At 38.3% G+C, this 17,483-nt stretch overlaps 1 protein-coding gene and 1 pseudogene across 2 annotated transcripts in view; both read left to right on the top strand.

Annotated features, from left to right (window-relative positions):
• Positions 1–17,483, top strand: part of SYTL3 (synaptotagmin like 3) — an 81,252-nt gene that overhangs the window by 52,911 nt on the left and 10,858 nt on the right. For both annotated transcript variants that reach the window (XM_072643817.1, XM_072643818.1), the window contains 2 exons: positions 2,763–2,887; positions 10,243–10,377. In XM_072643817.1, the coding sequence (XP_072499918.1) occupies positions 2,763–2,887; positions 10,243–10,377 (260 nt within the window). The remainder of the gene's footprint in view (positions 1–2,762; positions 2,888–10,242; positions 10,378–17,483) is intronic.
• LOC140527108 (vacuolar protein sorting-associated protein 29 pseudogene) lies at positions 15,226–16,367 on the top strand (annotated as a pseudogene).

The following is a 17,483-nucleotide window of genomic DNA, read 5'->3' on the forward strand; positions in this document are numbered from 1 at the left end:
AGGTAGACAGGCTAGATGATCATGTAAGGTTGCCTTTGGGAGCCTAATTATTACAATAAAACGATTAATAGTTGATATTTATATTGTGCGTTAAGGCTTACTAAGCATTTAATATACATTATCTCATTTGATTCTCCCAACAACTCTAAGGTTGGTAGTACAGATGGTTTTTTGGTTTTGGGGAGTTCTTTAGTGGGTAGAGGGGGTGGGTATCTGTGATTTCATTGTAAATCAACAACTCATGGGTGATTAATATTCTTAGAGGGCAACCTAAGATGTGGAGAGGATAAATTACTTGCCCATAGTCATACAATTAGTATTATGAGAGACAGGCATAGAATCAAGAGTCTAGGAAAGGTTTTCTATCCACTACACTGTGTTGCCTTTCTTAGTAGGGGTATTATTATCCCCATTTTACAGATGAAGAAATAGAGGCTTAGAGAGGCAGGCTAAATAATTTGTGTACAGTCACATAGCTTGGAAGTTGCAGAGGTGGGTGAATCAGGGACAACATGAAAACAAGAAAATAGCTTTTTCTAAAGAAGGAAAAATTATTTTTTCCTATTAAACTCTGTGCACTTTCTTCCCTTTTGTTTCAGGCAGTTACTAAATAGTAGGTCATAGACTGTGATTCAGAATTTGTCATAAGGATATCCTAGATCCCATTCAATACTCCCACATTAAAAAAAAATCACCTGTAATGTTATTTATTTATAATATTTTTGAAAGAACTTCTTGAAAAAGCTGATTATTTGTTAGACTGACAATTTTTAATTTGAATAAGCACAGAAGGGTAGTATTTAACCAGAAAGAAATATTTCTCTTCAACTCTGGCACTAATAGCCATTTTCCGACTCCAGAGTCATACAAGGCATATTTTCATGAACTCTATGCCTTCTTCATCTTTGCAAAGTGAAGCATAATCTTTGTGCAATATCTGATAGTTTGTCTCTCATCCATTCTCTTGTGTCCTCCCACCCCTTAGGTTCTTTCCTGAGGCCTCTACTCTGTTTACACTCTCTCAGTGACCTTGTTGCTCTCCCTGAGTCAATTATCTCTCCACAGATAACTTCTAAACCTAGATATTTAGTCCTTATCTCATTCTTGAATTCCAGTCATTTACTGCCAAATACCTGATGGACATCTCCTTCGGGATGTCCCATCAACATTTCAAATTTAACGTGTCCAAAATGGAACTCATTTTCTTCCCCCATAAAGCGATTCCTCCTCCAAACTTCCAGTATGCAACCTTGGATTCATCTTTAACTCTTCTTTGTCCTTCACCTTCTCTCCTAAAAAAAAAAAATTCCAATTATGTATCTAGTCTTGTGGATTCTACTCCTATAGCATTTCACAATCAATGCTTTCTCACCATTCACACCACCACTTTCTCAGTTCAAGCCTCCATTATCTCTTTCCTGGACTATTGCAACAGCCTCCCAATTGTTCTTCCTACTTCTAGTCTTTCCTTTCTCAAGCACATCCTCCACACATCTGTCAAATTGATATTCTTAAAACACAGAGAGGCAGTATTGTACAATGGATAGAGAGCTGTTCTCAGAATCAGGAAGACTCGAAGTTAAGTACTGCCTCTGATTCTAGTTGATTACATGACGCTGGGTTTTGACCATTAGTCAAAAGATCTACATTGGGAAAGGAAGTTTCTCGTGAGGAACTCCCAACGCCAATTAAATCACTGGTTCAGTTCAAAAATAAAAGACCCAGATGTAACCATGTCACTTTTCTACTCAAAAAAATGATCATTAGTTCCCTATTGTTTTTAAGGTAAACTATAACTCCTTTAATCTGTCATTTAAAGCCATCTACTTAACTCTTCAGACATATTTTCTATTTCTCCCCTTCATGCACTCTGTATTCCAGTCAGACTGGTCTACTAACTCTTCCATTATCTCTGTTATATAGTCTACCTCTTTGTCTTTGCCCAGGCTGTCCTCCATGCCTATATTGCTCTCATCTCTGTCTCTTAAACACAATCCTTATTTTCCTTCAAGGCTCAAATCATGTTACCTCTTAACCAAAAATTTCCCAGACTCCCTATTTATACATTTTCTCTCTCCTTCTTTCCCTCTATCGTCTTCTCTGCCTGTCTCTATCTCTCCCCTTTCCTCCTCCTCCTCCTTCTTCTTGTTCTTCTTCCCTCCTCCTTCCTTCCTTCTTTCCTTCCTTCCTTCCTTCCTTCCTTCCTTCCTTCCTTCCTTCCTTCCTCCCTCCCTTCCTTCCTTCCTTCCTTCCTTCCTTCCTCCCTCCCTCCCTTCCTTCCTTCCTCCCTCCCTCCCTCCCTCCTTCCCTCCCTTCCTTCCTTCCTTCCTTCCTTCCTTCCTTCCTTCCTTCCTTCCTTCCTTCCTTCCTTCCTTCCTTCCTTCCTTCCTTCCTTTATTTTCCTCTCTCTCTCTCTCTCTCTCTCTCTCTTTCTGTCATATAGACTTCTTTCAGTTCCTCACCATCCCCACCCAGTACTGTCAACTCCTTGAGGACAGGAGGTACTGCTTGGCTTTTCTTTGGATGACCAGCACTTAGCACAGGGCCTTGCATATAGTAGTTGCTTAAATGTTTGTTGAATTACATTTCTCAAGGTCCACCAGCTTTATGACCTTGACTGCAGAGAGCCTCACAGTGAATGGAGTAGCGTTCTGCTTTCTTTGCTTTTGGCCAAGTACATCCTATTTTTTGTTGGGTTGGGTAGCAAGAAAACTTAAAGAATAAGTACCTAGATTTTCCTTTCCTTGCATTTTTTTTTATAGAAATCTCCAAGTCCCAGAATGACATGACTTCTGACAAACATCTTCTAACAACCAATTACAGGGAGGGTATGGACCAGAAGGAGAGGAGGAGCCAATCTGACACTGCTATCAACTTGACAACCAGGGTACACAAGTAACCCAACTCAATCTGGGGTTCCATGGGCTACCCTGAGAACTTAGTTTTCTTAGGGATTGGTATAGACTGGGATAGCTAGGTGGCACAGTGGTCAGAGTATCAGACTTGGAGTCAGGAAGATTCATCTTTGTGAGTTCAAATCTGGTCTCAGAAACTACCTTGGGCAAGTCACTTAACCCTGCTTGCCTCAGTTTCCTCATGTATAAAATTATCTATAGAAGTAAATGGCAAACCTCTCCAGTATCTTTGCCAAAAACAAAATAAAAAATAGGGTCACAAAGAGTAAGACATGACTAAAGAAAGAACAACAGATGTTCTTAAATTGTTTTATGTTGCTTGGCCTCTTTGCCAGTCTGGTGAAGCCTCATTGCCTACATTCATAACTAGAAGAAATGCTAAGTTTAAGTTGGAACTCAGAATTATATAAAAATATAATTCTCCCATTTAAGAACATAAACTTCCTGAAATCTACCTATGAATTCCAGTTTAAGAACCTCTGGGAGAGAATGGCAATGGAGCATGCTCCACATGATGACCTTGATAGGCGAATTAAATCTCACTACATTAGAATAGGATGATATTTGCTTCAATGACATTCTATCACATTTTGGTTTTGAATTTAGTTTTTTAATTGTGAAACTAAGTGAACTGAAAAAATAATGAAAAACTCCTGTTTGGGGGAGGTTGAGAAATTAAAGATCAAAATTCAGAATGGATTTAGAATCCAAGAAGGAAAAGGAAAAAAAGGCAATTGAATGTTGAAACCATGAGTTTTTGTGTGGCCTTTTGGGAATGTCAGTGACCCGGGTTAGAATTCTGCCTCAAATATTTATTAGTTGCATGATCCTGGGCAAGTGACTTAACCTCAACGAACCTTAGACTGCTCATCTGTAAACTGGGGATAATGACAGTGCCTACCTTACAGAGTTATTTTGAGAATCAAATGAGATGAGATAAGTGCTTTGCAAACTTAAAAATGCTATATAAATATGAGCAGATACCAGCACCTTCATTACCACAGTGATTTCATATTTAGATAAAGTCTTATAACAATGCAAAAGGAATTTCATAGAATGCCAGAGTCAGAAACGAACTGAAAGACTGTGTAGTCCAACCTGTAAATGAACAAAGTCCCCCTCTGTAGCACACCAGAGATGTGGTCATGGAGTCTTTGTTTGAAGGTCACCAGTGATGGGGAACCCTCTACCTATCCAGGTGCCTCATTCTACTTTGGGACAGCTCCAATTTTTAGGAAGTTGTTCATTCATTAAACCTAAATCTTTCTCTTAGCCACTCAGAACCACTGTCCCTCATTCTGCACTCTGGGGCCAAATGGAACAATTAATCCACAGCCCTTTGAGTTGTGGAAACCTGCCAGGATCCCTTCCCTGATCCTTCCCAAGTCTGCTCTTCTCCAAGCTAAACATCCCACATTCCTTCAGTGCAAATAAGGATTGATTCACATCTGCCTTTGTCTCTGGCTAAAGGAGTAAGGAACACAGGAAGACACTGATAATGCAACCTCGTGCTTATGCCAGACTGTTGGAGAGATAGCCTCTCCTGGCAACTAAATCAAAAGAAGTATCTCACCCAAACCTGCTTTTTAGAGAAAGCAAAAAGTTCAACCCTCTCCCAGGGTTTTATGGCTAAAAGTTTGCCAAGAAGGAAAAAAACAGAACAAAACAACTTAACCTCAACATTTTAATGGGTCACTTGCATTTTTATCCCAGTGATACATTTCTTTCATTAGTTGTTTCCCTCCAAAAACACAATCAAACCTTGCAAATGGATGCCACAGTGATACTTTGGATAGGAGATACAACGAAGAGGTTTGCATCTGGGTGGTATTCTAATGTCCCATTTGACTAAACCAAAGTGAAAATAACTCCCTGCTCCTGTCATTTGAGCAGAAGGAGCCCAGATAGAGGAGGACAATTTCAAATAATGAGGCGTGGTGAAACTCTCTGTAGTTTGAGCAACTTTCCTCCTGGAAGGGGGACCATGCTACTTTTTTTGAGGAAGCCTAATGTTCATGCTTGAAGAAGCAGATAGATAATAATAAAAACCAATATTTAGATAGCACTTTAAGTGCTTTAAAGTCCTAAGTCTCATAATAATCCTTCAATGTAGGTGCTATGTATATTATTTTTGCCCCCATTTTATAGATAAGGAAGCTGAGGCTACAAGAGATTAAGTGACTTACTTGTCTGGGACCATAAAGCTAGAAAATGCCAAGGGTGGGACTTGAACCTGATATCAAGTCCAGAATTCAATCCACATTATACTGGACCACTTCTCTCATAGACAAATGGATTCTCACATATCAGAAGGGGAGAAGGGTCTGTGTTGTAGATTATAGACTAAAATTCTAAATATTGACAAGTCACAGCACGTGACCATAAGCATTTGTTACAATAATAACAAAAACAATGGCCAAATACTGGGTGATAGTTGGCATGATATATGGCAGGGACTTGGTGTGCCTTGAGATAGTTGTAGTAGTACAAGAAACCCTGAAACTCTGGTCAATCAGGTTCGTGATTTATCATTGATGATTGGGTTAGCACCCCATCCATAATAGAACTGCTTCTATAAATCTAAGTAATAAATAATTGCAGACTGGACCTACTAAAAGTCATCACAACAGTTTGAATAAGAGGACAGTGGAGTGATGGGTGACCCTTTGCATTCTGGTATAATATCACGTTATGTGAAAACAAATCTGAAAAATTAATACCTTCCTTGCTTTGGTGCAGTTGGTGCTTATTGTAAAGGTAGAAAAATCATGAGTGTATGTGAAATGGACATCATGATAAAACTGGAAACATCAGTTAGAGGAAAAGTTTCCATATTGATTTTTAGCAATGATAATCACAGCTTTATGTTACATGACAATAAGTTGCAAACCAGTGCAGGAAAATTATAAGAAATAACTTTATTCCTAAACCTAACTTAGATTTTGAAAGTGTGGAAACTGAGGAGCTACTTAAATCTGAAGAGAAAAAAGCTAAAGAGTATTTGAATGCATTTGGCATCTACACTCAACAGAATCTCCACCCAATACTGAAAAGAACTGAGTTTGGTTTTCAAAGCAAAGAAGGAATTGTATCAAAAAAAAATCACATCAATCACTTGATATGCATGGATGGCATCAAGTTTATGAGTCCCTGGAAAGCAGATTAAACAGCTTCTTCACCTCTTGAAAACTTTCTTCAACAATATCAAGATGTCATTTTTGCTTCACAAGTGTAAATTCTCGATGTTTACAAAGGAAGAATAGACTCTTAAGCTTGAATCCAGAAAATGATGACAACAGATACAAATACCTTGGTTTTCTCTAGACAAGACATATTAAACATAAGGTTTTCAAGGAGAAAGGTGAGGCTGTTTTATGTTAAGAAGTTGACTGGCATCCTAAAATCAAAGCTTAATGTAAAGAACTCCTTAAGAGCAATTAATACCAATGCAATACCACTGTGTTTTATGTATGTATATATATATATACACGTTTGACATAGCAAAATAGATAACAAGGGTCTAGAGGGTCTCCAAACAAACACCTGCAAAATGTTAATAAAATTATCCAACACAGATATAGAAAGAGCAAACATTTCTCTTTCCACAAGGAAGAAGAGGATAAAAATTTACAGCAATGTTTTTGGAACAGACAGACTTCACAAGACAATACTAAGTTCTGACAAAAGATATAACCCTGGCTTCATTGAATGTAACTAAAAGTGGTTTATCTCTGGATGACCAAGATGCAAGAACAGAAATTAAAAGTACTTCATGAGTTTCATCGGTATGAACTCAGACAACACTGTTAGCAATGAAGTATTGATCAAAAGCCTGAGTTGTGCAGATTTATTTATACAAATGTAGGGTAATATGATAGTGACTGAGGATCAGATCACTGCAATCAGAAAGTATTGAAAGATTATCCTATAGAGTCCAGACTTATAGATCATTGCAGAATAATAGTATGATAATGATTTGTTCCAGATCCATTTTTTTCTGAACTCCATCAAACAATATTATATTTTTCATTAATTATAGTAATAGATTTCAGTATACTAAATACTCGTGATTTCCAAGCTACGTGTAACGAAAAGCTTTTGAAATATAGAGATCTGAGGCAAACTCACCCACCAAATTTTTTTCATATAGATCTAGAAAAGTAATCAGGTCAAATTCTAATCAGTAAATCCAAGAAAAGGTAACAGTGCATCATTTTTCCAGGCCAGAGAAACTTAGGGAGTTAGACACAAGACACAGAGGTCTGAGGACACTGGGGACAGGATCTAGCCAGGATTGTGCTGATTCAGAGCATTCTAGCACCCAATGACTCTGTGTGTGTGAGGGGGTGGGGCAGGAGTAGGGGATGCTAATGCAGGAGGAGATTCTAGAGAATTCCTGAATTAGCACAGGATATAGGAATGGCTGCCAGCTGGCCGCTCTATTACTCACTACCCAGTTTTGGGTCACAGATTCACAGAAAAGAGAAGGGACCCAAGGGAGCAGTCTCTTCTGGGGCCCTATCTGCGTACTGAGCAAACTCCAAAAAATATAGACACCTAAGGGAAGAAGTCAAAGCCACAGAGTGAAGAACATATCATCCCCATCATCCTATCTGCAATTGGAGTTATCTCAAAGATGGTTTTAATGAGCCTACAGATGAACTTACATCCTAGTACTTTCATTCAATTACAAAAAGCTGCTATTTTATCCATCTGTGCAAAAGCCCACAGAATATTAAATTTAAAAGAATAATAGCAAAATAGAGACCTATTTTTGGACCAGTTTATCTGATCTCCATTCAAAAAGATAAGAATGGAGTGAATAATAATTAGTTTCAACTCATTTTCATGTCACTTTATGATTTTTCCATTCATAGCATCTTTTGTGATGGGTCCAATTCTCAGCACCTGTCTTTTGGAATTATGATTCTAATATTGTTACCAATATGAACAAGTTGTGGAAATCCAAATACAATATTATATTAACATACACTAGCTGAGTTATTATTTATTGTAATAAGAGAGTGCTGTCTGATTGGAATAGGAACATTGTCAAAGATATGTGATAAGCTAAGTAAAGGGGCTCTGTTGTCCCCTGCCCCAGAAGAGGTCCGATGAGTCATAATGGAGGAAGGTCACAGGACAATAACATAGTGCTCCTATTGATCCTGAGCAGGAGTCAGCATTCACTGATCAATCAATAAAGGCTGCACTGCTTTGATATTCAGACAATGTCTACATCTTCCCTATTCTGTAGTATTCTGATATCCTTACTTCTAAAATGGGTAGATAACTGTGGTGAAAAATAGATTATCAAAGTAGTTGTAAAGCAGATTACATGTAAACACAGAAGGATTTATAAATGCTAAATAATTATCATTGGGCTAAAATGTAACTAGAACACCTTTTAAATAGGGCATTTGTCAAGCTGTAATTGTACCCAGATGTACCTCAATTAGTAAAGTCTTAATATTACACTGACAGAAGTCCTTTCATTGAAGAATCTTGAAACATCTTACCATAATTAATTGTAAGTCACAGTATCCCTGTGAGGTAGGTGCATTGGTGTCCACCTTCCAGCTGGGTAAACAAAAGCCCAGAAATTTTGAGCCACCTGCCAAAAGTTGCTCTGTGAATCAGTAATAATAATAATTGGGAAAGTCGACCAATATTCATCACCTTAACTCACTTTTTCGAGGGGAAGCCGAATACCTCTTCTAAGATGCGAATATAAGATGATCACCAACACCTGTCAGTCTAGATTCGCCAGTGGATTCATCATGATATTTTTCTTTGAAATGTAATCTTCATTTTAAGGAGATAGTAGGGAATGTGTCCAGGTAATCTAGTACTTGAGGTTGCTCAAGGATGCACAACAGAATATCAAAAATACATATAATTGGAATCTTACAAGTCCATACAACTCAACATTGCCTGACTCTTAAGATTCTTTCTTTTCACTTGCTGTCCACAGATTAAAGGCAGAATAGAAATAGAAATGGGGATGAGAAAGGGACTGATGCTAAGCTTCATGAAAGTTGAAACTCAGAGGGAAGTGAATTGCCCAACATCACATATTTACAAGTGGCAGAGCCAGAACTTAAATTCCAGTCCCTTGAGTATAAAATCAGCGTTTTTTCCACTATACCATCCTGTCAATCAATCCTTTTGCTAGGCTTGTGAGACGGATTATACCAGTAGATTGTGATTTATCAGTGACGTAGAGAACTTCAGTGAACAATCTAAATCTTGATGTTTTTCTTGAGGCATTGTTCAGTGTTCATTTCACAAAGACATGTTAAGATGGGGACTCAAGGAGGGAGAGGGTCAGTGTTGACTGTAGTTCCTGATCTTCTTGCTTCCGTGGCTACCTCTAAAGATTATTTTTATATGGGAAAGTCTCAAGTCTATATTGATTGCTGCTAGGGAGTGGAGATTTTATAAAATCAAATCATATTTATTGATACTATAACAGTAGATAATGGTCTTTTCTCAGGTCCTATCCCTCTTGACCTCTCTTCTATATAATAATGATAATAATAATAGCATTTATGTAACACTTTAAAGTTTGCAAAGGGCTTTATGTGTTAACTCCTTTTGACACTGTATTGGACGCTGTTGACCAATCTGTCCTAACCATGCTCTGTCTCCTCTCTGAGCTTTTGTGACACTGCTGTCTTTTAGTTCTCCTACCTGTCTGACTGATCTTTCAGTCTCCTTTGCTGCCTCATCATCCATTGTGAGTGTTTGCCAGTGCTCTATCTTGGGCTCTCTTCTTTATTATAGTCTCTTGGTGACCTTATTAGATACCCTGGGGTTAATGATGATTTATCTACAGATGATTCATATAGCTATATATCTAACTCAAGTCTTTTTCTGGTGAACTCCAGTCTTGTATCACTAGCTACCTAATGGAAATTTTAGAGGTAGGATTTGAACCCAGGCCTTACTGACTCCCAAGTCCAGCACTCTATCCACTGTACCACACTACCTCTCTGAGAGATAAAATTTTCAGTGAATCATGAAATTCTTTGTATTTAATGTGATTTTTATCAGGTAGCCAATATCCTCTGTTACTATATATCTTGCCTCTATGGTAATTTTGTAAACTCAACATTTATTTCCTCTATCTCAATAGATGGTTTAGAGATGCTCACACTGATTCCCGTATTTGCTCCTTTATAAGAAATTCATTATTACCATGCTGATGAGCAGGTTGTACATAGTATATGTCAGCTTGTGTGCGTGTTCCTGTGTTCATCAAACATTTGAATAAAAGCAAACAGGTAGGTGAACTGTATGATCAGTGATTTATTTTCTTTTTCAGACTGCCAGCTTAACAGATCATCTTAAACTTGTCAACCAAGAGGATGAAGAAAGCTTTGTTAGTCCCATCTTACAACAAGAAAATATTTTACCTACTTCTACTCATAGCATCATGTTCTCTGGTGGCATCAAACGTGTGAGTTTTGTTTTAATGTGGTTGGCATGTGATATATGAATAACATAACAATGTCAAGCTGAAGTTGGTATGCAGGGGATATAAATGGGTTGTGGCTCATGATTGATAGAGTGGATGAAACCTAGAAGTGAGTACTTTCTTTCACTCAGGAACTAATAAACAACCTTCCCGTACTTTCCCATGGCCATATTGGTAGGAGGTGGCATCAACTGGCATCAACTACTGTGGTGTAGTGTTCAGACTAGGATGAAAAGATCTGGGTCCTAGCCTTGGCTCTCACATTTACTAACCATATAACTTTAAGTAAGTGACTTAACTTCTCTTAGTCTTATCTCTAAAAAGGTAAATGATAACAATAAAAATCGTATGAGTATGCATTCTATTGTGCTAGGACAAGAAGGTGTTAAACTTTAATAAAATATTGACCATTGTGGGATGCCCGCTTGTCACAGTGTGGGTGAAGTTGTACCCAGATAATGATAGTGATAATAATGATGATAATCCCAAAGAGGCTTCCAGTAAACCTATAGAAGGTGAACTTAAATCCCGGCTCATAAATTACAAAAAAGTCATTTAATTCCCCTGTACAATGCCTCATGAAGCACTAAATATGAAAGGAATATGTTAGGAAATTGACTTATCCCAGGACCATTTTTAGCTTATCTCTGTTGAAAAGGAGGAGCAAGATTACAATTATCTGACTTTTACATAGCTAGTTGGCACAATTCTGGGTGCCCTGAGTCACTCACGGCTTGTGTGACCCTAAGCAAGTCATTTAACTCTGCCTGCATCAGTTTCCTCTGTAAAATGGGAAGAATAATAGCACTGACCTTCTAAGGTTGTTGTAAGGATCAAATGAAATAATGTTTGTAATGTGCTTAACACAGTGCTGAGCACATCCTGGGTATTAAATAAATGTCTGTTTGTCTTTAAGCTTTGCAAAGCATTTGACTTACATTTTCTCATTTGATCCTTACAACAACCCCATGAGATACGTTATGTATAGTTGTGATTATGCCCATTTTACAGACAAGAGGGCTGGGGCTCACAGAGGTTGCCAACTTGTCCATGGTCCCACAGCTAGTAAGTACTAGAACAGGGATTTTCAGCTTGTTTCAAGATTAGTAGTCCTACAGCATCACCCGGATAATATCGGAAGTAAAAAGATAGGGTTGTATGTTAGCTTGGTATTGTTGCAAGTATACTATTCCCAAAATGTACTCTCCTCCAACTATTCCATTCTGGACTCATCTCATTGTCTACATGGAGTACCTATCCAAATTACACAGTGTGTCCTTAAAGTCTTACTGTAGTTTGAAGCTAGTAAAGCTTAAAGCTTAAAACTGTACTAAGACTTTTGGGACACCCTGTATGTATTTGTGGATTAAGTCCATGGATTGCTCATCCAATTGTATCTGACAAACAGGTCTTCTTCATCCACTTGGCTTTACCTGTATAGATTGTTAGATTATTTTTTGAACACGGATCTCATTGAGTAGAAACATTCTGTAACCCTGCAGTATTCTAGGACTTGACGTGATCAGCATGTCATTTGTAAACAGAAGCATCTGGAGAAGTTCATCTATAGGGAATCGTTCTTCTGTCTGATCTCTGTGTAGGACATTCTTCTACACTGTGAATACTTTGATCAAACAATATCACCCTGTTTATATTGTTTGATATTTATAACTAAAGGAACATTGATTGAAGTTGTCTGATTGAATCTATCAAGGAATTGTGTACATCCCTAACATCTGTATGGGACAAACTTTGCTGAAAAAGAACCATCAAAGCTATGTTTGACTGTACTCAAATACTTTTTTGTAATCAATAAACAAAAAGTCCTGTTCCTTTGTTTCATCATGGTTTGAAATTGATGTGGGAATCTCAAAGGCTATGTGAGCATAGTTCAAACTGATAGCATCAGTTCATCTGGACAGGTTATTAAGCTTTTGGATAGAAACACTGATTAGAAGTTTGGTGGAACCTAGTACTACATGAGTGACTTTTCAGGATCTGTAAGGGGGGGATCATCCCTTTCCATGTCTGGCTCTTACTCTGAGGGCAATAATCAAATCAATACTACCATTGTTACTGGAAAAGTTATGACAATCTTGTGCCCAGTGCCTCTTTTCAAAATCTCTGACTGTGTAGAACAAAACTACCTTCCTTGGATTCTGCTATTCTGCACATGCTGTATCCACCTATTGGAATGCAAGCACCCTGAGGCCAAGGACTGTCTGACATTCATTCCCCAGTCTTTAGCAAAGCTCTCAACACATGCTACTTGCTTTAAATTATGGGTATTGCTTGATTGATGAAGAAAATATTACCTTTAGCTGAATTTACCAGCAAAAATTTTACACATCAGAGCTCCTGACTAGTTTCAGAAAATCAGCATCCTGAATGCTTAGAAGGATCAGGGAACACCAGATTGCGGTAGTGTGTGTGTACTTGTCATGTGGTATTTTTTGTCACAATATTTTATGTTGAGAGAGGATGTCTTCTGAGGGCCAGGACTGCCCTGTATTTCATGTATTTACAGTATGACTTTGTAAAATCTTAGTCTGATTCAATAAATCTTTTTACTCCAGCCATGTTGATGTGCTTGGGGATGTCTGTTTGGAGGAAGGTGCATAAGGGTGTTTGTGTTAATCCAATGAAGCAGATCAGGTTGCTGCTGAGCCCACCCCCAGAATGTCCCTCCCGTTTCCCAGCTGGGGAGAAGCTATGAAACCAGATTCAGCCCAGTGCTGTAGGTTTGTAATAGCTCCTATCCTGACAGCAGGCTGTTTAGGAAGCATTTCTATTTTTCCACACAAATGAGGATGATGTCCATGGTTTCCATGTTTGATATAAGGTTACTCATATTGCGGAGGTAGGATTGCACAGTGGTGGCTGCTAGATTTAGAGTTAGGAATACCTGGCTAAAAATGGTGTCTTATTAGCTCTGTGACCCTGGGCAAATTACTTAATTACTCTGAGCCTCAGGTGACTCTCAAAGACAATAAGATATAGAGGGAGATCACAGATGAAATCACCAGGTTATGATAGATGATATCAAATGCAATGTTCCTTTTCAATGAGATTTTTTCCAACTCCTAACTTTCGTTCTTTAAACAGAAAAGTATGTATGTGGGGGTGGAAGGCTAGGTGGGTATGAATGAACCATAGTTTGAACTATGCTCATATAGCCTTTGAGATTCCCAAGTCAACTCCAAGCTATAATGAAACATAGGAGCAGGACTTTCTGTTTATTGATTACAAAAAAGTATTTGAGTGCAGCAAAACATAGCTTTGGTGGCTCTTTTTCAACAAGGTTTGTTCCATACAGATGTTAGGAATGGGCAAATTGCATAGATTTTGAAAGTAATAATAATAGCCAGGATTTATACAGAGCTTTAAGGGTGGCAAAGCACTTTACACATATTACCTCTGTGAGGTACATGCTATTACTATCAGCCCCATTTTACAGATGAAAGAAACCAAGAACAAGAGAGATTAGATGACTTGTCCAGGATATCACAGTTAGCAAGTGTCTGAAGCAGCATTCAAACTCAGGTCTTCCTTGATTTCAAATCCAGCATTTTATCTGCTGAGTCACCTAGCTGCCAATAAGGAGTATTATATGCTGTAGCTTCATGGAACTTCCCCTCTCCCCCAAGCCCTGGAAGTCATTAGCATGAATTCTTAATTGGCTCTTTTTTTTTTTTTATGTTATTGTCTAGTATTCTAGCCAGCTTATTAGTGTAAACAACTGACTGCAATCTTAGCTGCCACCACATTCTTTGCTGTAGCATATTGTCCCTCCTGCCATTTTCATCCTCGTGGCATGCTCTGTTCTGTGTAGGAAGAGGGCAGAACCAGAAAACATGGAAGGAAGTTTAGATTGTGATATTTAAGAATTCAAATGACTGGAATTAGTACCACTGACCACAGAACTCCTGAGGACCAGGATGTGCTCATACTTAGCAGATTGTATTTATCTTAGTTTAGCAACCACTGCAGCTGCCCTGAAATCTATCACGTATGTCAGGCTCATTTGCAGATTTGAACCCAACAGAATTGATTTGATAGGGCAGGAGGTTATAGGGGCTGAGGAAAATGAAAGAATCTAGGATAATTCTAAGGTTGGAAACCTGGGTGATTTGAAGGATGGTGGTGCTATCTTAGAAAACAGGGAATTCTGGAGGAACTGGATTTGGGGAAATCCAATGAGTTCATTTTAGACATGTTGAGTCTGAGATGCCCAATGGACAAGATTTGAGGGAAGATGTGTAGCAGTTAGTTAATGATGTGGAACTGGCATTCAGAAGAGAGATTAGACTTATATAGATTTGGGGACCATTTTCATAGAGATGATCATTGAATCCAAGGGAACTAGTGAGAATTCCAAGGAAAAGGGTAGAGAGAATGAAGAAAAGGATGGCATGTGGCATATCCATGCTAAGAGGTCAGAAGGCATGATGACCCAGTAAAGGAGATAACTAATAAAATGAGATAACTAAGAAAAGAACAGGAGACAGCAATGTCACAAATTCAAAGGGAAGAGATAATATACAGAAATAAGGGTAGCCAACAGCAACAAAAGATACAGAGGGATAGAAGACACTTAGGACAAATTTAGCAATAAAGACATCCTTGGTAACCTTATCTGGATGGAGGAGTTTCAGTTGCATAATGGGGTCAGAAACAAGACTGTAAAAGATTGAAAAGCATATGCATGTATTATGACCATAATTAAAACAATTTAAAAAGAAATTAGTGGGCAGTGAGGAAGTAGAGGACGTATGTGTAGACAATTATTTCTGGGAGATTGGTAGTGGAAGGGAGAAAAGATAAGGGACAGTACTTTGGGAAGATCAAAAGGATATTTTTTAAAAAAAATTTTATCTTTCTTTTTTATTATTAATTTATTTGTTTTCAGTTCTGAACAATCACTTCCATAAGTTTTAAATTTTCTCCCCATCCTTCCCCAAGATGGCTTGCAGTCTTCTGTGGGTTCTACTATACATTCTTATTAAACACATTTTCACATTAATCATGTTGAGTAGAAGAATTAAAATGAATGGGAGAAACCATGAGAAAAACCAAACCAAAACAAAACATAACACAGGGGAAAATAATCGGCTCAAAGGAATATTTCTTAGCAATGGGATAAACCTGAGCATGTTTGGAGGCAGTGGGAAAGGAGCCAGCCAGGAATTAAGAAGAGAGTGAATATGAAGGAGAGAAGAAGGAATGATCAATGAGGCAAGCTCATGGTAGGAAGAGGAAGTATGGGATTGAAAGTAAAAATAGAGGGTTGAAAGGAGATGGCAGTGACAGCTGGTGTGACAGACAGGGGCTGGTAACAGGATGTTGGTGTCAGTGTTAGAAGACCTGCACATCCTCAACCGATGCAACAGTCAGCCAGATTCAAAAAACTGCTGGTACCTGGAACAAATTCAGCATGTTCTCTGCACTGAAAACCTTTGCATCAAAGAAAGTTATAATTATCTCAGAACTCTAGCTAGGGATGTTCACTTTGTTAGAGGAGACTTTGATGAGAATCTGAATTATCCAGAACTGTTGGGAAGTTCAAAATTGACCTGATCCTTGGACATCAAGTTATTCAATAGGACGATATGGCCAGCTACAAAGTGTTGCTGCAAAGGCAGTTTGATGTGGACATTCTCATTTCAGGGCACACACACACACACACACACACACACACATACATACATGCAAATTCCAGGCCTTTGAACATGAAAACCAACTCTACATTAATCTAGGATCTGCCACCAGAGCCTATACTGTTCTAGAAACAAACATCATTCCTTCATTTGTATAGATGGATATTCAGGCTTCTACAGGGGTCACTTATGTGTATCAACTAATTGGAAATGATGTGAAAGTAGAACAAATTGAATGCAAAAAATCTGAAAACAAGCCTGTCTTGGTTATCTTTTTTGTCCCATTTCCTTGTTCAAATCAAGTAATTAAGCATTCAGAAGCCATAAATTATGATATTTTTAAGGTATTATGCATTAAAAACTAACATCTTATTTGGTGATATAGAATTTGGTGCAAGCTTATTGTAAACTATAAGAATGAAATCAAGTTTATAGGACATGATTTCTAAGGAATACCTTGCACCATGTGGTAAATGGATGTATGTAAAAATGTTTAGCTCTGTAAATACATTCAGTGTTAACATTCAAGCCTTTGTTACCAACAGGATGCTTGAATAGAAGAGTTCCACACTGCCTCATTGTACACTCTATCCTTTTTATATTGTAACAAACACTTAACTTTCACTTAAAAGAAAAATGGAAGGGTTGGCCACATCTACCTCAGAGATAGGAATAAAGGAAGAAAGAGTGGATGAAAAAGGGTTTTGAGGTGTGGAGTGTTGATTATAAGACAGGATGGCCTCTATTTTTTCAGTAAAGTAGCAGCCAAGTATATTTGCCAAGGGAGAGGGGCCTGCAGGTGGTATGGGGCGGGGGACTGGAGGAAAGATAAGAATATTTGGAGCTGCTGCTGAAGAGTGAGGTATTGCTGGGTATTACTGAGCTCCCAGCTAAGATTAGAGAGCACCTGCTTGATACGGTTACATGATTTGTTCTCACAACATTGAGAAGCTTGGGAGAAGGAGCAGAGAATGGGTGGTCCAGGTTGGGGACATTGTATGAATTGTGGAAGGACAGGGGGGTGAAGGAATAGAGGGTAGAAGATACTAACGTTGTTTAACCATACATTGAGTGGGGTCGAGACTGTTAAGGGTTGAAAGAGGAGCCAAAGCAGGGACTGATGAGCAGAGAGAGCAGGGGGGGACATAGGGACTGGATATTATGGGGAGCATCAGTCAGTCGGTCAATAAACATTTATTAAGCCCCCTACTATGGGTCCGATATCATGCTAAGCACTGGGGATACAAAAAAAAAGTAAAAGACAATTCTTGTTCTCAAGAAGTTTACAGTCTACTGGGGGGGACAATATACAAACAACTACGTGTACAAAAGCTATACAGAAGATACATTGGTGGTAATTCATAGAAAAAAGGCACTAAAATTAAAGAGGACTGAAAAAGGGGTGAGATTTTAGCTGAGACTAAACCAGGG

Source organism: Notamacropus eugenii, chromosome 2 (genome assembly GCF_028372415.1).
Source record: "Notamacropus eugenii isolate mMacEug1 chromosome 2, mMacEug1.pri_v2, whole genome shotgun sequence".
Lineage (NCBI taxonomy): Eukaryota > Metazoa > Chordata > Mammalia > Diprotodontia > Macropodidae > Notamacropus > Notamacropus eugenii.